Here is a 21,942-nt window from a genome sequence, read left to right as displayed (position 1 = left end):
AAAATAATACATGCCTGAGGAGAGATCTTTTCATGTGTGGTGGTGTAGTCTGGTGTTACGTCAAACAGCATTAGTATGCTGTATTGGTGTCATTGTTGAGTGTCCTTGGTGTTTTAACTGATCTTCACAATGGTACCATAGCCATGTATAGGGATGTAAAAAACATGGTTTTGTTTTTTGCTCCGTCAGTAGCATTTACCGACGTGTCATTTAACTAAAAAAAAAAACAATACACTGATCAGACCAAGCATCAAAATAATTGGCAGGTTTTGTATTGAGTGTAATACAAAAGATCTACAATAAATCCCACTTCATGAGGAATAGTTTTCTATAGAATCTGTTTGAGTTGATTTATTTTCATGGTCGTTATGAAGAAAAACGTGTCTAATTTTTTGTCTATCCCATTCATATCAATCAGCAGTAAGCTTAATATAAACAGGGGCAAGTCAGTCCTATAAAAATACAACAGATGAGAGATAGCAACAGAATCACTTGACATTTTGTTTGAAAAATTCTGATTAAGGCTTTGAAAACCACCTCCAGCAAAACAATATTTATTCCGAAGCTCTGTAGGGGCATGATTTTTACGGCTTTTACTTTTGTCTTTAGAATGTGTTGAAAGTCTGTCTTTAAGTTACCAAATTGCCATATAGCACGTTGGAAGCCAGTTAAGGGTGGGTGGAGGTGCATTGTATGTCTTTGTCTGTTTCAGGTATTTAAAACCCTTGGTCTAGGTTATTTAAACTTGGTGCCTGCAGTACAGCAGTTGTGGTCATGCTGAAATCTCTGACATTTACACATACACATATATCACAGGGTTTCATAGGGCTTTCTTCAAAGTTGGCAGGTATCCATAGTGTTGGTTTAATATTTGTGTTTTTGGCTGCAGATGCTGGGAAGATGAGATTGACACATCCATGTTGTCTGCATCAGTTATTTTAGCAGCAGCATCCATAGCACTTCTGTTCATTAATGATCAATTGGGTTCACTTGATTTGAATGTTGCCCGCTTTTTTGTTTCTAGTGAGGCCATACAACATTTGAACAACAGAAATAAGTCCTTTGACATATAATAACAACATCAGGCAAGGTGAGAAGAAACGGAATGCCTGTTGGGTCAGGGAGGTGAGGGAGATAAAGAAAGGGACGCTCAGCAAATTAATTTGTTGCATTCTGCCTTCATGAAACCTGATTTTTGAATATCAAAAATATAGAACATTAGTAAGTTTCAGTGACAGTAAATTTTAATATCATAGCAGCGTGGTACAAATAGAGGAATCAATCTATCACTTACTGTAAGTGTTGCATTGCTTTCCACATCAGTTTGGAACGGAGACATTTCTTTCTGAGTTTCAGTTTTAGTGTCCTCTTTGTAAGTTTGTAAATAACTATAAGACATAAACACATAATATACACACATAAATTTGTCACCCCTCTCACTTTCTTTCCCAAAAAAATATCTCTCCCCAGCCCTGTCTGTCTCCTGTGCACAGCTTGTCGTTTCTCTGGAAAGTAGAAAATTATGATTCCTGTCAGCGCTGTCTCTCCAGTGCCATGAAAAGAAGTGCTCTGTTGGTGACTCAGGCCTTTCCCCATATGGGTGGAATGTTATTATATGAGGGGAATTAGGGGGTGGAAAAGGATTTTTTTTTTATCAGCTTGAGCCAAAAAGCACATCATTCTGCTCACTATAAATAAGATGTTCTGTGTAGAAATGAGCCACTAGGATCAACCAGATTACCAGCATTTTGTTGCTGTTGTTGTCTACTAAAAAAAAACAAAACTCAAAAACTGACTCAAAATTGTCCAGAATTTTTTTCTTAGAGACACAGTTACAATAAATATAGTAATTTAAAAGGAAATAAATCCCTTATAATTTCCCCCTCCTCTTTTATTACTGCTTAACAGCCAGTTGGAAGGTCAGTGCAAGTTAGATAAATGTTGAATCAAACTCATTCAATTCATAAAACAGTGCAGGACTGTCACAACAAACCCATTAAATAGTTATTGAGCTAGTTTCTGCAGTGATGTGAATATGACTTCTGACTCATCATGGCATGGCATGACACCTGAGGTACAGGTAAAATTAAATTTCAAATTGAATTATTCCAGCTATAGATATTTGGAGACATGATAACAAATCTGCAGGCTTGTCTTCAATCCAACAGGGGCATTTAAGTATGCAGAGAAGTTATGAAGCATATCATATTTGCTCGGAAATGATAGTTCAAAAAACTGGCATCACTGTTTTCTACCATCCAAAACATTCAAATAAGTCTGGCCCTCTGCCCCTCTTAAGATTCTCAAAGTTCTTAAAGTGAGAAGTGTTGTGGCACACTCAGAACTTCAATATGCCATCTTTTATAAGACTACCGTTTTGGCCTATGCCTTCACTTATTTATGAACATTTTACATGTCAAAAATATCTTAAGAATATTACATATGCCATAGGTTAAATAATTGTCCAATCAAGAGACTCCTGTGTAACATAAAGAAATCCTGAATGACTTGTGTGTGAAAATGACCCTGATGAAGGCGTTAGCCAAAACATTGGTCCAATAAAAGATTGTATATTGAAGTTCTGAGTGCGCCAGGACACTTCTTCTCACTTTAAGCATTTGTCTACTGCAGTCACAAGGAGTGTGTTTACCAATGATAAACAATACATAACAGGCTACGCCTACCAAGTAAACAGCCCCCTGCAGAACTTTCTAAGATGACGCAAAATGGAGTTTATACTATATCGATTGATCAACTGAAAATACTCCGCTATTTTAAATGTAGCGCAGAAGACTGAGTTTGGATTATATCTCCAGAGTCACTCTTTGATGCAGCAACTCCAAACATGACCAGAGAGTTAATGGACCTATCCAAGCTTAAAACAAGTCTGCACCTCAATATGATAAACCTAAGCGACGACATCCACCAAGAAATCATTCCGAAAGGGCTTCAATGGCAGAAGGAACCATCCCTTGGACAACACACTGATTAGTTCCGTGATAGACGGTGTGCCATTTTAAATAAACATTCCATGGACTTGATGACCTTATTGATGGATCAGCTACAAAAAGATATAACTGATCTTGGCAAACAATATAAAGAAGTTGAAATTCAAATATACACTTCTACACAATACAAAATTTATGACAATCCTAAAAACTAATCAAGAGCTCCAAGAAATACTGGCCACAGAAATAAAAGAGAGGAAGATCATGAAGTACAATTTGGATAGATGGAATACCGAGGCTGGAAGTATCTACAACTGGGGAAACCTGGACAAACAACAACTCCGGCGGTCCCAATGCAACAGGTGGACAAACCTACCCAGATTATCCGGCTAATCTTCAACCAGCATGTCCTCCTGTGCCTCTGTGGATTTTTTATCCATGGGAGAAATGGCCAGACCAAAACGAGGTCACACAGGAAAATAATGCACGTTGAGGGGGAAGAAGATAAACCTGGGAAGTGGACCAGACACCATGAGGACTCAAGCTCATTACAGGAACCTTGACTAAACTTGATGAACTTGTCAAGTAAGACACTTTCCCCTACATGCATGTCACTGCTTGAAAAAGGGTTAAGCTTTGTACCCACAACTCAATCAAATGATTTCAAAGTGACTGCAGACCTATTCCACATTTTAGAGATGTTAGACTGAGAGAATTATTTAATGTAACATCATAAAGTGAGGATGAACTGAAACAAGATAAGTAAGATGGACATTCAAATGACTATAGACCTCAGTTCCAAGGAAAGAGTTACTTTTTCCTTCCCATGAATCGAAATGCATCCATAGAGACATATTGCAGACTTCTTTAACAAGATGTGGAGAAATTGTTACAAAAGAAAAATGATTTTAAACATTGGCAGAACATTACCAGGGAAGAGTAAACAGCTTTAGCTGATTTGCAAAGAGATTATGAAATTGTGATTAAGGCCGTGGAAATAGGAGGAGCAATAGTTATCTTAGATAGAGATAACTATAGAAGAAAATGTAAAAAACAACTGAATAATCACTGTTTTTATAAAAAAAAAAACTAAAGGGAAATCCAACCCCCAAATTCAAAAAAATAGATTACAGAATTGTTAAAGATGTTTTTGGATACAAGAGAAATAAAGAAAAAAAGAACACAATTTTTGAATATACAGAATCCAAGAATTAAGACATTTTATACTTTACCAAGACCCACTGAACCCACCCGGACGACCGATCGTCTGAGGCATAGACTCCCTGAATACCCCCTTATCCAAATTTGTGGATCATTTTATTAGACCTTTCACTGAAAACTTCCCTTCCCTTGTAAAAGATACAACAGACTTTACTGATTGAATCTCTTGGACCAATTGGAGACGACTTTCTTTTAGCCACTTTCGATGTGGAATCGCTGTACACTAATGTCCCGCACAAAGTGGGTCTTGACACAGTAGCCAAATTTCTTGAACAGTGAGACCCAGAAGCAAAGCCCTCAAAACCATGTATTTGAACATTGGCTGAAAAAGTGTTGTCTCTGAACTACTTTCAATTTGTGAATGACTTCCTTCTTCAAACTAAAGGGACGGCAATGGGCTCACCAATGGACCCTTATTTTTCCAACCTCTATGTTGGAATATTGGAAAAACATGATATCCTAAATCCAACTATGAACTCATTCTTTCCCAATATAATATTGTGGAAAAGATAGTGAGTTCTTTACAGACATTTTTTTTAGTATCTCAATTCCAGCTCAGACCATTTGAAATTTACCATGACCTTTGACAAACAAGCGATTAATTTCTTGGATCTTCTTATTGTGTGGGGAAAAAGGCTTTCTACACACAAACCTATAAAGGAAAAGTACTGACCGCAATAGCCTTTTACATGCAAACAGTTGCCACCCTTACGCATTGAAGAACAGTTTGCCATATACAGTAGTCAGTTCTGCCGGGTGAAACGTATATGTAATGAGTCTGATGACTTTGAGTGAGCTATGCAAATCGTGACCAATAAATTTAAAGAGAGAGGCTATAAAGATGCACATATTAAAAATGCTGTTTTAAAACTCAAAAGAAAAAAACAGAACTGTGCTGCTAAAAAAAACAGGAATGGGCAAAAGGGAAGACGCACACCGACACTGATTACTCAAAATGCACAGAGGAAATTAAACCTGTCCTACAGAAGTATTGGTAGTCTGTCCCCAGTGTGTGTGTCCACACAAATTGACAGATTTCGAACAAGCTCCGAGAGAAACTCAGAGTCGGGAGTAAAGTTGAGGGTCCTTTACTGAGGTCTTAGTTCTCATGAAACAATTTTTTGTAAAACTGTAATGATACAAGGAAATAATTACCAATTACTGTACTGTCATCAAAATAACATCATATGTTCCAAGAAATGCTAATATAAATAGCTGTAATTGTTAATTAGCATTAGCACAATTTACATATAAATAAAATAAACATTTATCCAATATTTCAAAAATGCACTACAGGAATCTGTGTAAGAACAGAAGGAACTACAAATGTTAATAATACTCTCAAGCGATATTTCCTAGGCACGAACAGGGGGAGGAAATAGCTGAAGCTGCAAGCAGACTGCATGGCATGTAGAAGCTTTGCTTTTCCTGATCAGACTGTCATGTGACACTGTTGTGTGACTAATACCCCTTTCACACTGAAAAACACGTGTCAACTACTGTACTACTACTGATTACAACGACTCTTAAATGCCGATGGACAGAGGAAAGCAATACAAAATCAGGCAAAGCTCACATAGAACATGACAATTGGCATATCCTTCAAACCGATCAACAACTAAGTGGCATATTCACAAACCCCCCACAGGTAGCTATTCAAAAGGGAAAAATCTGAAGGGCCGACTGATCCATTCAGATTTAATCCTTATCAAATATGGCCAAACAGGCCTACTGGTTCAAATATGGACAGGAAATATAAATGCAATGTGTGCACTCATTAGAACAGCACTTATAAATGCCATGGATTTAAACACCCAAGATCAGGGAAAAAGATTCCATTAAAAGGCATCATAACATGTTCAACCACTGGATTGATTTACCTAATCACATGTCCAGATGGGAAAGTTTATATGGGGAAAACGACACATCAGCTCAAGCAGCGCATTGCGGAGCATAGGAGCACAATTAGATGCAGAAATTACACATACCCTTGAGCGTGTCACTTCATTAAAATGGAACATACTGTTGCCTCATTACACTACGTTGGTATTGAAAAAGTCGAGACACTTTGTCAGGGTGGTGATTTGGTCAGAATCCTTCTACAAAGAGAGGCTGAATGGATATATAGATTGGGCTCTCTTGCCCCTCATGGTCTTAACACTGACTTTGATTTGAGATGTTTCTTATGATGAGATGTATTGATAAATATATGTAGAAAAGTATGCAGATTATGTATTCTCAGTAATTATTTAACCTATGGCATATGTAATGTTTTTATGATATTTTTGATACCTAAAATGTTCATTCTATTCTGCATGTCTGCTATCGCTGCTGATCAAAACTACACTGTCTTGCAACAGCGAGAACGCCTGTGTTATGTCATGTGGATTTATGAATGGATTCTTGACACACCCTCAATTAACGCCCGTCCAATAAAGAGACTCCTGTGTAATATAAAGAAATCCTGAATGACTTGTGTGTGAAAATGACCTTGATGGAGGCATAAGCCGAAACATTGGTCTGTTAAAGATTGCATATTGAAGTTTTGAGTGTGCCACAACACTTCTTCTCACTTTAAGTATTTGTCTACTGCCATGAGCACCTCACAAGGTGTGTGTTTACCAACGACAAACAGGATTCCCCGAATTGCCAAGTTTCACATCTCTCATCACTTCAATCCCGCTGTAAATGTTATACATAGGAATGTAAAGTAGAGGTCAGATTGCATAATGCTCCACCTCTAAAATTGAAAAAAAAATGGACCCCAACCTCTGTCGCAACTGATACAATATGACACAATGTGCCTATAAGGCAAAAGATGTCAAGTCTGGTAACAATTGCAGATGTATATATAGACTTACATGTCTTTTCCCCCTTTGACTGACATTCCCTGTGGACATAACAGTTTCATTTGACTCTAGTGATCAGTGCTTCCATTATGTAGAGATTTCTCTGACACACACATGAATTAATTATTAGATTAGTTTAGAATAGGCATAGTGACTCTTCTTAGGGCAAACAGTATACATGTATTTGTGTATAAATAGCTACAAAGCAGTGATAGTACAGCTGCACTCATTTCCAGCTCAGTTTTGGAAAAATACTCATCATTTTCTTTGACACACATACAGCACACACACATTATTTAGAGAGGGAAAGCATGTTGCATACGGAGAGAAAAAAGGCCACGGGCTTGTGGATCGCCGTCTGCTGAGCCATATTGCGCTTGTCTCTCCAACTCATCCTCCTTCGACATCATAAGGTTCTGTCATTTCATATTTTTTTTTCCTGGTCTGTGATGAATGAGATATCAGGTGCTGCATGTTTTCTTGAGTCCTCATCCAGGTCTTGTCGAGTTAAGTCTTCGGTCCAACAGGTGCAAAAATGGCCCTGTCAATCATCCAAGTTATTTTTAATTTTTTCTGTTGAGCTTTATCATGGTTACATAAATAGAAACAGAAGAAAACACTGTCATGGTTGGAGATTAATAGCAGAAGGAGAGATTTAATCATTTCTAGATTTTATGAGGAGATGAGGGTGTGTCTGGTCTGGTCACATTTAAGTAGTTTAGGCAAGTGACATCTGTTGAATGCGCTTTCCAAAAAAAATCTTATTTGAACAGAGTGAGAGTTTGAACAGAAGTAGTTTGTGATCAGGGGAATTCTTTCCATGTCAAGGCACCATGCTGAGAGGGGGTGACAGGGTGAGTGACAAGAGTGCTGCTTTCATCTCCTCGTATCATTCACAGAGATGTCTTCTACGAGGTCTCTATGCCCTTGATGGTATTCTTTAATGGTGGATGAGGAAAAACCTGAAGCACCTCAGAATATGAATGGACACTTTGATGTTTGGGTTCCCTGTAAGACCAAAGTGACACCACACAGTGATGCCCAAAATTTTATTTTCTCCATAATGCAGAATAGAGAGAAGTGGGTATGTACTTGTCTGCTCTTTTGTGGTTGGTTCTCGCAGCTTTTTTTTTCTTTACATAATTATATTAGCCATGGTGGCTGCATTACTCCAGGAATAATAATATAAGTCTGTTATTTGGTCCAGCAGTTTGGTCCCATCTGATATACCTTCACAGGGACTGAAATGATCATGTAGTGACTTGATAAGCTGATGATGATGGCATATCTTGAGGATGTTTAATACAGTTGTTACTCGGGGCACCACTTGTTGCTATTTAGTTTCGTCCAACGAGAAGCGATCAGTCTCAGGTTATAGCTTATTAATGAGTTCTTTGCCGGTCAGTGGCTTGCATAATGAGTTGGAACACTTATTGGAATTTTAAGAGGATTAAATAAAAATAAGAGAACACGTAAGACAGAATAATAATTCCAGCAAAGCAACTAAGGCACATGTGGAGTTTCAGACATGAATAAAGTGGGCGGCAAAGGTAGCAGGTAAAAAGGTGTGCTGTATGAACAATAGTAACCTACAAACAAAAAAAAACTACTGAATGGACGTTGAGCAGACTCTAAGGAGTCTTGCGGAGTTGACAGTGAGCAAGAGCGATCAAGGCCTGAATAGATGCAGCACTGATCTTTGTCGTTGCAACAGCGCGAAAACCAACGGAACCAGCTTGTGTTCTCAGCTGGATGGCTCCCATTGATGTTCGGTACCTTTCCAATGAGCTGGTGGGAAGACTGCCTCCAAAGCCTCCGCCTCGACGACCGTGGCTCCCGCTGGGCTTCGTTGGATGGAGAAGGGAAACGCATTGGTTGGGTACCATCTGGTCTCAGGCTGCTGGCTGGCTCGACGCGATGCTCTTCGCTGGTCAGGATGGAGATGCGAGGCTCACGGGAGGTCAATAGTATTGTGACCGTGAGCTGCGATCAACGATAAATTACAAAAATTGGAAAAATCAACAACGTAGGTGTCCCACAGAACGATGCCTTCACAACTTAGATGAAAAAGAGGCACATTCGACTACGTGCACAATACTTTGCTACTAGCGGAATTATTGAAGGAGATAATATAATTTGTCTAAAGAACAAAAACCAAAACCCACTGGGTGGATGGTCATAATAAGAAGTAGGCGAAGTGGCTGCTCTAAGAAAAAGAAAGAACTGTAAAAAGGAGTGAAGGAAAACCAGAAGAAGAAGCAAGCGAAAATCAGAAGAAGCAAGAATGGTGGATGGTGTCGTGACTATTATAGTAAACTGGTCCGCCTCAGGGGTGTGACCTTTGACCTGCGTGGGGCCACTGGCTAGTCAGCACTCTTTGCCGTCCTCTATACTTCTCAGATATTATCGTATTAAACTGGTTAAACTGAGAGCAATCATGCATCACACAGAGATCATCTAGAGAATAAGATTGCTCAGAGTTAAGACGAGAACAGTGAAAGCAAGGAACTTAACAACTATAGACAATGTATGTATATGTTTATGACTATGTGAGTGTATTTGGGTGCGAATGTGTGTGAGATTGAAGTTAAGGTAGGAATTCTGTGACAGGGACTTCAGTTACAAGGTGGCAACACTTAATACAGAGTCCAGGTATCATCTGTGGATGTTGATAGATTCCTACTCTTGTACTTCTTTTAACAGTGACGAAGAACCCTTCAATCACATGAACATTCTAATTGAAGTAAGCAATTGGATGCTGGAATATTTAAGCACCCATACGTCCCAAGAAAGAGGGTGCATCTTCACATGACCAGACAATGCATCCTTAGTCCATGATCTTGGGTCTCTTCTGTAAGGCAAATGTGGATTACACCCAGTGGGGGTAGAGGTCGTAGAGAGATGAGAAACCCCTTTCAGCTAGCACTCCTGACTGGAGTTGCGAGTTCCTGGGTCAGGATGAAGGAGAGTGGATGACTTGAGTCTTTGAAGGAAAAAGGGGGAGTAGAAGTTAAAAGACCAAGAGGGAAGCGTTGTGCTCCTCTTTCCGGACTAAGTGTTGGGGGGGGGGGGGGTTACTCCAGACATCCTGCAAAGTGTGAGGAAGGAAAAGGGGCTAGTACACTACAATCATCATGACATTTTTGCAGACATCACTGGCATCAGATTTTCATGGTATGAGTACTGTGACCATCCATCCAATCATCCATTTTCTACCACTTATCCTGTAAAGGGTCGCAGGGGGCTGGAGCCTATCCCAGCAGCCTTTGGGCAAGAGGCTGGGATCACCCTGGACGGGTCGCCAGTCCATCGCAGGGCCAACACATACAGTATAGACAGACAACCATTCACACTCACAGCTACACTTATGGTCAATTTAGAGTATCCAATCAGCCTCATCCCTACTTGCATGCCTTTGGACTGTGGGAGGAAGCCGGTGTACTCGGAAAGAACCCACACAGGCACAGGGAGAACATGCAAACTCCACACAGAAAGATCCCGTGCCCGAGCCGGGGCTCAAATCCGAAACTTTCTTGCTGTGAGGCGACAGTGCTGACCACTGCACCACAGCGCTGCCCGTACTGTGACCAAAATTATTAAATTAATTAAGTTTTTCTGCTCTCCCTTGTTGCCTGCTCCATTAATGTCATTAATCAGTCCCTACAGAAAAATGTGATTATGCAATCGCATAATTCAACGCATAATCAGCCAGACCACACATTTATGCGGGAGTTGCATTTTTTTCAAGGACACTGCACTTTTGCTGCATAAATCGCTGATTTCCTTGCAAAATGCGCAAAAATATGCAGGGCTTGCATGATTTCATAATACCTGCATTTTTGTTGCAAAATAGACACATATCTTCACAGAAAGTTTCAAAATATTGCATTTACTTCACACACAAGCAGCCATTTTCTTCCTGTTGCCTTGGTAAGGTTGTAAAGTCACATCATCAGAAAGCTGCGAACCCTGAGAAGAAGTCATATTTAAGTCAGTCTCATTTGCCAACAAAAAAAAACCTTGGAACTTCTTTGACTCATCAACATTTTTTTTTCCTAAAATATAATAAGGCTGAATTTTTGTTCAGCTTCTTTTGCTTTGGTTATAGTGTGGTACTTGGTGTGCTTATTTTTTCTGAGGTGGTACTTGGTTAAAAATGTTTGAGAACCACTCCCCTAGACTAATAGAATGCTGTACTGATGACATGTATTTGTAGACCAACCCAGATGTTAATGTCGCCTTAGGTTCCCTCAACCTAAGCCCATTGGATTTTTACACAAGATTCTGAATTTTGAAAAAAATAAGCTCTTTGGACACTTGTAACTGACATGTTTTGTTGGGCAGGATAATATTCATAAAATGAGTACAGCTTCTATGATTTTTGAAATGTAAACACAGTTGTTACACCTACAAAGCTAAAGTAATGCTATGCAACAACTGTGACATTCAATATCAATCTCTGTAGTCTTAGTCATTTTTTAACAAACACATTTTAAAGATATACATGGTATTATTGAGATTTTATGATGTAGAACAAAATGTTGACACATCACAAGCTTGTGTTAACCACAGACTTTGTCATTTGATAAAAAATGTTCAAATTCCTGACAGCTGCCTCATTGTAACGTGACACAAATCTACATTCCTCTGACAAATAACAGTACTGTACAAGTTCCTCATTCACTGTGAGATTTTAAATGCATGACTGACTTTAATGATTAGTTGTTCTGTTTTAAGAGATTTGCAAAACTCTTCTTTTAGGTACCTTAAGGGAAATTTTTGTCCTCAATTTTTGATATTGATACTGTAATATTCAGAATTCATTCATCAGTATGCATCGTCATGCATCAGATTTTCATGGTATGAGTACTGTGACCATCCATCCAATCATCCATTTTCTACCACTTATCCTGTAAAGCAGTGTTTCCCAACCAGGTTAGGGGTACGCGAGCACATTGCAGGGGGTACGTGGAAAAATTAAGAATTTATTTCCACGATAATAAAAAATATTCTTAGTCATTTCATAAGTCTGTCAATAAAATGGTACGTGTGCTCTATGACTTGTTTCCCTGGGGAGAAAATAACCTTTTGCACAGCCATACCAAAATCAAACAGCGGGAACCTGTTTAGCTGCAGGTAAACATGGATAAATGGCTGAAACGTCCAGTTGCTGTGGATCCAGGAGGGGGAAAAGAGCCCGCCGACAAACGCAAGAAAGATTCCAAACCTAAACCAAGGCAGTATAGTGAAAACTATATTTTATATGGATTCACTTCGACGTCTGCGGAGCCACTGCAGCCTCAGTGCTACTTTTGCGGTGAAGTCCTGGCAAATAACTCCACGAATAATAACAATATAATAATAATATATTAGTATTAATAATACAGTATTAATAATACAAACGTTTACTATAATATTGTTTCTTATATTTATAATTTTTATTGCCTTGATGGCAACATAATTTTATGTTTAATTTGAGTTAAATAAGAAGATAATGCCTGAATATTAAATGTTCAATTTAAGAAGATGAAATAAAATGATTTGCGTTGAATATTCAGTTTTGTTATGTTCTACTTTTGGAGAATCATGAACACGTATGAGTGAAGGGGTACTCATGGTATGACAAAAAGGCTCAAGGGGTACACAAGACAAAAAAGTTTGGGAACCACTGCTGTAAAGGGTCGCAGAGGGCGGGTGCCTATCCCAGCAGCCTTTGTGCAAGAGGCTGGGATCACCCTGGACAGGTCTCCAGTCCATCACAGGGCTCGAACCTGGAACCTTCTTGCTGTGAGGCGACAGTGCTAACCACTGCACGACGGTACCGCCCCAAAGGCTGCATATGCAAAGTTAAAATTATAAACTGTAAAGAAGTGTCTTATCCAGGAAGATTCACTTTGTTTGATGATGATTTCCAGTTCAAACAGACAAACACTTGTTTCATCATGCTGCATTTCCTTGGTCTGATTAAAAGCTAAATCTTGTGAAAATATCTTTTATTTTTCTTTCAACCAGATTGATTCTTACCATTGTTGCTTCTCAGCAGCACAGCTGCATGTCTCTGGAGATGTAAATAAGACTTTGGGGGTTTACTTCTAATCACAGCACCACCCCCTTGACCTTAACTAATTCCCAATGCCCTCCATGATTATTATCTTGCAGTTTTATCCGAGTAAGAACATCTGTAGTAGAGTGGGGAGTAGGAGACTGTAAAAGTTCCTCTCATTTCATCTGGCATGCCTTTTGGCTCTGCCAGATCAGTGCCCACAAGGGCCAGCATGCCTCATTTCATGAGGCTTTCAAACAAAGCTTGTTCCCATGGTGACCATCTTTCCGGTGTCTCATGCTACTTTTAAAGACAGCAAAGCACATAATGTATCTTTAACAGTCCCAGTCGTATGGATTTCATCATGTGATTTTCAAACCTGAAAAGCAAAGTTCTCTCTGTCTCTCTCTCTCTCTCTCAATCTCTCTCTCCCAATTTGCCAAAGAAGTACAAAATGTTCATAACATGAACAATAACCAATGTGATGTCCAGTAAAGCTGATGAATTGGTGTAGGGGCAGTGCTTGTAACACTGATGACAGTTGACTATTGTGATGTGCATCTGCTGCTGATCATTTTCTTCCTTAAATTCAGCCTCACATCACTGTCATATTTTCCCTGCATCCAGGATTTTTTTTTTCCCCTCATAAATTTTCTGGAATTTATACCTTCCCTAGGGGGCGCTGTAGTCCTGTTGACTGTTGGGAGATGGGTTAGAACATTATGATGTCACAATAGAGAATTTCTAGAATCATCTATCTGTCTCAGAGCACTGACTGTTATTTTGACACCACCTAAAGTGTGTCATTATATATATATATATATGTGTGTGTATATGTATACATGTGTATATATATATATATATATATATATATATATATATATATGTATGTATATACATATATCTGTTTGCTGTTCTGTGAATATGCTTCATCTTCACCAACTTCTGTAAATGTATTTTCCTAGAAGACAACCACTTATGGGTAAAGCATGTGTTGTCATTGAGTACAGCTCACATAAACTAAAAAGGGCAGTAATTTAGTATTAGGTTTAGTGTCATAGTTATCTCTTTTCACAATTCCAGTATCACATTCCCTTCTTTAACCCCTGACTGTAAGGATTTGTTTGTAATGTGGCTCTGTATTTTGAGCAAGACAAGGATAGAGGGAGGGCTGCTGTCTCTGCAGCCGCTGCAAACAAAGGGTTACACAGAGTCAGCCGCAGTCTAAAAATAGACTTGCTTTTGCCTGCCTCTGCACAGGCCTCCATGGATCTCCGCCCTTAAGCTCTTGCACGTGAGCTAAAAATATCTCTCTGTGTGGAAACATATATTCACATATTCTGAACAGTATTCATGCTCAGTTTCTCCCTGTTATCACAACACAATGGTTGTTCTAAAGGAAGATGCAAAAATGATGTAATAAAAGGTTTGTTGGAAAATGATATGTTGTTCTGTTATAGCACGCCAAGGGCATTCAAATAGTGCACACTGTTAAAAGCATTCTTACAGTCGCACACCAGAGAAAACCTGCGCACATGGTCGCAAAACCACAACTGAAGACCTTTCAATTGAGAGCTAAATAACTTTTGACCTTTGCTAAAATAGAAAAACAGTAGCAGTTTAACAACAGCCATAGCAGTTGACAGGTAGCAGACTATTGTACCAAGTTACATAAACACTATGGTGCTTAGAATGCTCAACACCTACATAGTCAGTGAAATTCATTCAATTTTTTTTTTATTCTCATAAACTGGTAATGTTTGTTTGCAAAATCAAATTTGTCCGGTCAATTTTGGGATGTTTGAGCTTGCAGCAATTTAATGACCATGGGGAAAGTTTTGGCTCCAACAGTTGAAATGATCCATGATTTGGCAATTTGTGAAGGTGACCCAGTATGTTTTATTGTGATTACGGTGTACTTTTGGTCTGAGGTAACGCAGCATTAGGAGGGGGTCATTTCTCTGCTACTGCCTTAGCTGGTGTTATTACTGCCATTAAAAGGAATTCACTGCCACAGTTTATGGCAGGATAGGGGTAATTAGCAACATAGTGTCAGGGGTCACACTCAATGAACACATTAAATACATTTACATGGACTAAAATATTCTGATATTAACACTTAGTACCCCATTGCAATGTAACATCATTTTCTGATTAACCCAAATAAGGTCACTGTCAGAGTAATTGAATGTGCACTGTGGGTATGTATACACATTAAAATGCTTAAAGGCACATCCTCTGGCTTTCAGCAAGTGTTGCAAACGTGGGACTACAAAAACATTAGTGCTTGCGTAGAAAATGAACACTAAAATTTGGCAGAAAAAAATAACCATTTAAAGTAACCACTCACTCTGGTAGGCTCTACTATACATGAACTAGTGGGCTAATGTGCTGCATCATGATCCTTCACAGCAGAGTGGGAGAATATTTTCTGATTTATGCTTGGGTTTGCTGCTCTTCTTGAAATCCATCAATCATGGGCAACTTTGCACCTAGTTCAGGTGCAATACCAAAACAGTAGTCAGGACATCCCTGGTTTAGATGGCCTCAAAGTACGTTAAGTTTGCTTGTGGCATTCTTGCAAAAATCTTTTCATTTTGGAGAAATGAAATGTTAATAGACAGCTCAATGAGTGGTAGATGTCTTTGAGCTGCTCCCCAGCATCCACATCGAAAAGAATTACATGATCCTCTCATGCGCTGCAGTCACCCAGTGTAACTCCTCGCTGACATGTGAAAAGATGCTGTTGATGAATTCACATGTGATGGAGGCTGCATGTTATAGTCTGTGGTGCTCCCCAGAATGGTGGAGGGGATGGAGCAGCAACTATCACAGTTGTCAGGGCACATCGGCATTATTATAGTATATCAAAGTATATAAAAAAAGTGCCATCATACGATGTTCTATTAAGCCAACCGAAAGCACTTGAAGTGGTGAAAGATTTAAAAATAAAACACTGAATGAAAAGAAGAGATGGAAAGTAAATATTGACCAATACAATTCAAGAGGTGAGTCAGTTGCCTAAATTGATTCTTTCTGAGAAGTGACCACTACAGCACCAGTTACCTAACCCCATCCAGCCAACAACCCCAACATCCTGAATCCAAAGATAAATTGAAATGTAGCAAACAGAAATGCCTTCCATTGTTTATCCTTGTGTTATTTAACCAAAACGATAAATTTCTGAATTTTATTACAAGCATTGGATTGCTTTGCAAACCATGAGCAAGGACAGACCATCTTAACGATCTGATCTCTTGGTAATGTGTTTAAAAGTTATGCCTCTTTTAAATATAGTAGCAAAGTTAAAACAAGCAATCTAATTTTACAACCAAAAAGTACAATTAAGTGTGTCTCTGAAGACATTTTATGAGAGACATAGGCCATAGAGTAGCAGAATTTTCATTCATATTTGAACAGTTTGATTGTTTGAGAACACACTCACAAACTAGTCACATTGCGTTAGTTTCAGTTTCAGCTGAATAATGAGATATTTACTGGCGACTTTCAATGATGGGTTTTGGCTCCTGGCTGCTGCGTCCGTCTCCCACTATGTGATCATAAGTTAGCAGCCAATGCAGGGGAGAGTTTGCCTGCGGTTCTCCGAAAGCTGATCGGAGTTTGGATTACAGCCATGAAATATTAGGTCCGAATACTTTTGACAGACTAATGCAAACCAATATCTTACTATTGGTTTGACAGCACTTCATTTAAGATCTGGTTAGGTTCAGGCACCAAAAAGGGTAGGCGGAGATACAGGTTTGGGTTGAAACAGAAATAAATTATAAACATCGTAAATCAACAATGGTTTGCTAAATTAATGTCTCTAAGTGACAGGCAGAAAACACAAAATGCATCGTGATAATACACCAAATGGGTTTACAAATGGTGTGCTATTCATACACCTTGTACGGATGCCACCCTGGGCTAAAATCATGTGCTTTTAACGTATCTCACCTCCCTATTTGCAGTATGCAATAAACCCAAAACTTCCGTTTCTGTTAATGCCATATTTACCCAACCAGCTGGTTGTTTATAATCATTACAAGTGGCACATCTGAGTATGTTACTCAAGATGTGGGAAAATGCAACTTGTTTATTTTTTGCTGTGGCTTTTATCGATCGACACATCTCCTTACTCTGTTGCTGAAATCTTCAATGCTAAAGGAATAGCTGTCTTGATCTGAGAGAGCAATATTCGCTGATGGTCAAGAGACTTAAGTAAGCAATGCAGCTGGCAATACTTGTGTTTATCAGTCCGATCTTAAGCATAAGTGAGAGAAATCACAACGACCCGAACCAAGTGTATCTCTCATAATGTTCCTAACAAACCAACTCACCAAACATGTTTGTTGCAGTCATAATAATTATAATAATAATGTCTCTGAGAGTACTTTTCAAATGACCAGACATTGTAATAATATGCAACATGCTCAGTCATTGTATTCCAGCTTAAACAAAGGGCACCAGCTGATGAGGCAGACCTTCAGTGTGGCCTAGGATGAATTCAGGATGCATATGCTTGCACACCACTGTAAAAATTTGGTCACAGTTAGCCTTGACCACCTCTGAATTTAGTTCCACTTTAACTTCAAGCAGATTGTCAGTCATGAAAATATAAATTAAAAAAAGAAATGCTAGCATTAAGAAGCTGACCCACAGAGAAATAGAGCTCGATCTTTATGCATATGCAAATACCATTGCTGATTTCTCATGTCAGCAACAGCATGTAGCCTTCATTCGTTCCTCATTTATTGAATGGCTGACTGATTCACCATGTCAGACATTTGGGTGAAATCCATCAGCATAATGTCCCGTTCATTTGGGCACCATTCTAAACTGAAGGAATAAAGAATGAGCAGGGTGTTATCAGCAAGGGGATGGAGGGAAGTAGAGAGGTAGAGAGGCGAAATGGACTGGGAATTAGGGCTAGAGATGTTCCACGGTGGCCCCTGCTCAGCTCACAGGTTGTTATTAAAAGCCTTGTAACAGGCTAGATAAGTCTTCAGATATAGCCTAATTCTTAAAAGACTCCACTATCAAATCAATGAGGAGGGAAGATGGTGGGACGTATGCCGGTGAATCTTGGCCTGTTAATGCTCCCCTGTTCTAATGAGAATTTTTTTTTTAAAGGAAGCTTTTAAGGGTATGTGGGGTGGGTATTGGACCAGAACTTTGTTATAGTTCTTACATCATTACATTTATAACTTTACAGTTAAATTACATGAACGATATTAATATCATAAAATGTACATAGTAAATCATAGAGCTGGACAATTTTTAACGTTTTTATCAAAGTCACAATAAGGCCAAGGGCAATAATACATGGGTTCAAGGTTCAAGGAATCTTTATTATCCCCAAGGAATAATTTGGTCTGCTGCAGCAGTCATTAAAACAATCCAATAGTCATACCTAACAATATTGACCTGCACAAGATAGTAGAAAAAATGCTAAAAACAAGACAAAACAACAAAATAGAAAAATAGCAGGAAAGGCCAGTGATGGATAAAAGTAAATCTACTTATTTAGCAGGGCAGGGTAAACGATTACTTTAAAAGAGGGCTTCAGAGATATCTTTGCCTGCAAATCATATTCTACAAAAAAAACCAACAACATTTTAAGTACAGAATTATTGAAAGAACATATATTTGTTTATTGAAATCCCAGCAAAAATCGAACTATTGTAATTTCAATGTTTCAGATGAATATGAATAATGACACAAGAAAGATAATTTTTTTTCTAATATTCCATCTGTCCATCCATTTTCTACTGCTTATCCTGTTAAGGGTTTCAGGGCGGCTGGAGTCTATCCCAGCTGCCTTCGGACGTGAGGCGGGGTTCTCCCTGAATGGATAGCCAGTCCACCACAGGACCAACATAAAATAACACCGAAATATGAAATAAAAGGCTTTTCACCTTTGCAGTGCTAAATGTTTGGTTGTCTTTCTTGAAAACATTCCTTTCCATATTGATCACATTTTAAGTGCCAGTGTGGCTGTCTGACTAATTGCTTCTCAAATGAAAACAGTCCCACACCATGCCACATTGTGTCTTCCTATTTAGGGCCAGTTTGCGTTGTCGTAACATGGTATTTTTAGGCTGGCTGTGTCGTGTGCTTTTGAGGATGAAAATGAAAAGCAGCAGTCATTTGAAGATGGAACTTCAGTCATGAAATAAGCCTAGTGCCACTAATCTTCAAAGGTGTATATATCTGAGTGTGGTGTAGCAAGACCTAGAGCTTTCCTTTTTTTAACTTCGTTTTGAAGTCTTAATTGTTATTTGTTTTTTTGCTTTGTTGTAAAGGCTATGAAATGATAATTGCATTGCCTTTTCTCTGCCACCTTACTTTGATGTGTGCATGTCCCCCTGGACTCGTCAGGAGATTTTTTTTCCCTTGCAATGTAATTTGGTGAATGAGTCACAATACTGTATGAACGACTGGTAAGGCAACAGATTGTCTGTAATGATACCTGCTGACTAACTCAAAGCAGCATAATGACCAGACATCAAAGGTAAAAAGAAGTGTCATAATCAGCTCAGTCAATGGTGTGTTCACATAATCTCTGGTTGCAGGTAATCATCTTTTGAGAGAAGATGAGAGATGATGGGAAATGATGATAGCTATTAAGAGAAAACACAACAAAGCGCTGGCCAGCTCTGAAAATCTGACAGTGTGCAGCCACTCTTCCTCTCTGTGCAGCTGAAAATAACTCCTTTGGGAGCTGTCATATGGCCAACTGGAATGCAGAAATGAAGCTGCTGATCAAACAGAATTTTCAAAACACAAGCCCTTTGCTCTTGAATATGTTCACAATTAAATCATATGCACTGGCTAGTGTGGTTGCTGTCAAAGCAGTGGAGTCAGAAGCACCGAGACTCCTTTTATAGCAAAAGGGCTACCTGTGGACATAAACGTCCAGGTACATTTGGGTTAGTGCCCAAACTCAGTCTCTGTGTCTTTCTCTAAGTAGAGATGATGGGAGTGAGGTCGGGAGAAAATGGACTGCAGGCTAAACATGTTTTCATTCTGTTGACTGTGCAAGCAACAGGCTCATGTAGTCTGATATGTGTCAGTTACCACTTGAAGTGATGCCTGTCACTCATCCTGACACTGGCAAGAGGCTGGAGACATGGTGTCTCTCCCGTGAAGTGACTCTGTAGCTTTAAGATGAGAAGAATCACACGCCGGCTCCAAAAAGACTAATATATGGTTAGAGACCTTCCATGCATACTTGCACTGGATGTTAACGACGTACTGTAGGACATCCTACAGCACATTATAAATTACAGTCTGCCTGGAAATGTGTGTTTGTGGAATCAGCCTCACATTCTGACCTCAACAAGCCCTGATTCAACCATAAATGGTCAATGTAAAGCAGCCCACGGATGTTGAATGAGTGAAGGAAAGTGGATCATGCATCATTATGCAAGAATATCATGACAACATGTATAAATTTACAGCAATCAGAATGGTGACGTTACCCTGCAACAACATGATCCCATCAATCAAATAGTGGCATCACAATATCATTTAAAAGTTTGATGGGCGAAGTTGATTTATTTTTACATTTAAGCTTCATTATGGTGAACTTGGTTGCATATAATAATGAGTATGTGAAATGTCATGATTGTAAGCGCAGCTACTGGCTTTATTTACACAATTTTGCTCATTTAGGAAATACAATCCATGTTTTTGGAGTGAAACATTTATGGTGACTACTGCAGTATCTCCGTTGTGCTCTGGGTATTTGACAGCTTTCGTTCACAGCGGCAGGGATTTGTATATTTGTAACATAATAAAGCTTCAGGAAAACTAAATTGTTATTTGGAGATGACTAAAGAAATATTTTTACAAAATAATGAAAGATCTGTTTTGTAATTCTTTAATATGATTGTGATGATTTCATGAAGCCGGGAACACCTCAGCTCCAGTGGTAGTAATAATGAGAAAACACTTGTGGAACAGACTTTTATTAATGATTAATCTAATTAACATTTGATGTTAAATTAAATGCTTGAGGCATCATTATGCAATCAGTTATCAAGCCACAACCTCATGTCATTCCTTCCAGTTTCCCTTGTGGCCAGAATGTTTGTTCAAATGGGTCAGAAATTCTTTGGAGTGCCACACATTTTCCTGTCAAGTTTGTTTTTTCATAAATTCAGAAGTTTGCTTACAAAGTACTGTATACTTTTTTTTTTTTGATTCAATCAGCTAAATATTGGTTATCTGTTAAATATCCATTCAGTTTTGATCCGAGCCATTACAAACCTTTATCAATGTAAAGCCTTATTACCTTAGTTATAAGCTTCAAATAACACTTATGTAACCATATCACTGACCAGTTGGAAATAATCTAAGTAGACGCTAACTCTAAGTGTCTCTCCCATGTGCTCTTGCAGGATGGCCATCCAGGTTGACAAGTTTGACTTTGAGAATCTACCACAGCCGGACCAAGAGATGATTCACTTCACTAACCCTAAACAGCTGGAGGAGGAGCGCCAGCATGCCCAGGGCTGCCAGATCAACAGCAAGCTGGGCATCTGCTGGACCATCATATCCTTTATCAGTGGAAACAACAAGAGCTGACCGTTGCCAGACATGAAGTAGAAAGCTTGACATTCATAACTGATCTACCAAATTATGAGGCAGGTAATAATTTTAAGCTGTCAATTAGACTAGGTCAGCTTTCTGTTTGTTGAACGTTGTTGTTTGTTGTGATCTGTCAGACCAGCAATGCAGGGCATCTGGATCCAGCATCTGGAGATCCTCTGGCCAGCAGGGAACTTGTACTGACAGATTGGAAAGCTTATAGCTTGTACTTGCTGCTTTGACACTGTAAAGTGATGTCTTGTTGAGCCAGGATTGACATTTAAGT

General features: G+C 38.9%; 1 protein-coding gene across 2 annotated transcripts in view; it reads left to right on the top strand.

Moving 5' to 3' along the window:
* The window catches only part of trappc9 (trafficking protein particle complex subunit 9), a 242,188-nt gene that overhangs the window by 141,369 nt on the left and 78,877 nt on the right, over positions 1-21,942 (top strand). For both annotated transcript variants that reach the window (XM_086193247.1, XM_086193246.1), the window contains one exon: positions 21,467-21,620. In XM_086193247.1, the coding sequence (XP_086049373.1) occupies positions 21,467-21,620 (154 nt within the window). The remainder of the gene's footprint in view (positions 1-21,466; positions 21,621-21,942) is intronic.

Source organism: Aulostomus chinensis, chromosome 22 (genome assembly GCF_037954235.1).
Source record: "Aulostomus chinensis isolate RoL2024-O1b breed Wild chromosome 22, RoL_Achi_v1.0, whole genome shotgun sequence".
In the NCBI taxonomy this organism is placed as follows: Eukaryota; Metazoa; Chordata; class Actinopteri; order Syngnathiformes; family Aulostomidae; genus Aulostomus; species Aulostomus chinensis.
The sequence above is the reverse complement of the archived record's forward strand: the minus strand, read 5'-3'. Positions and strand labels throughout refer to the sequence as shown.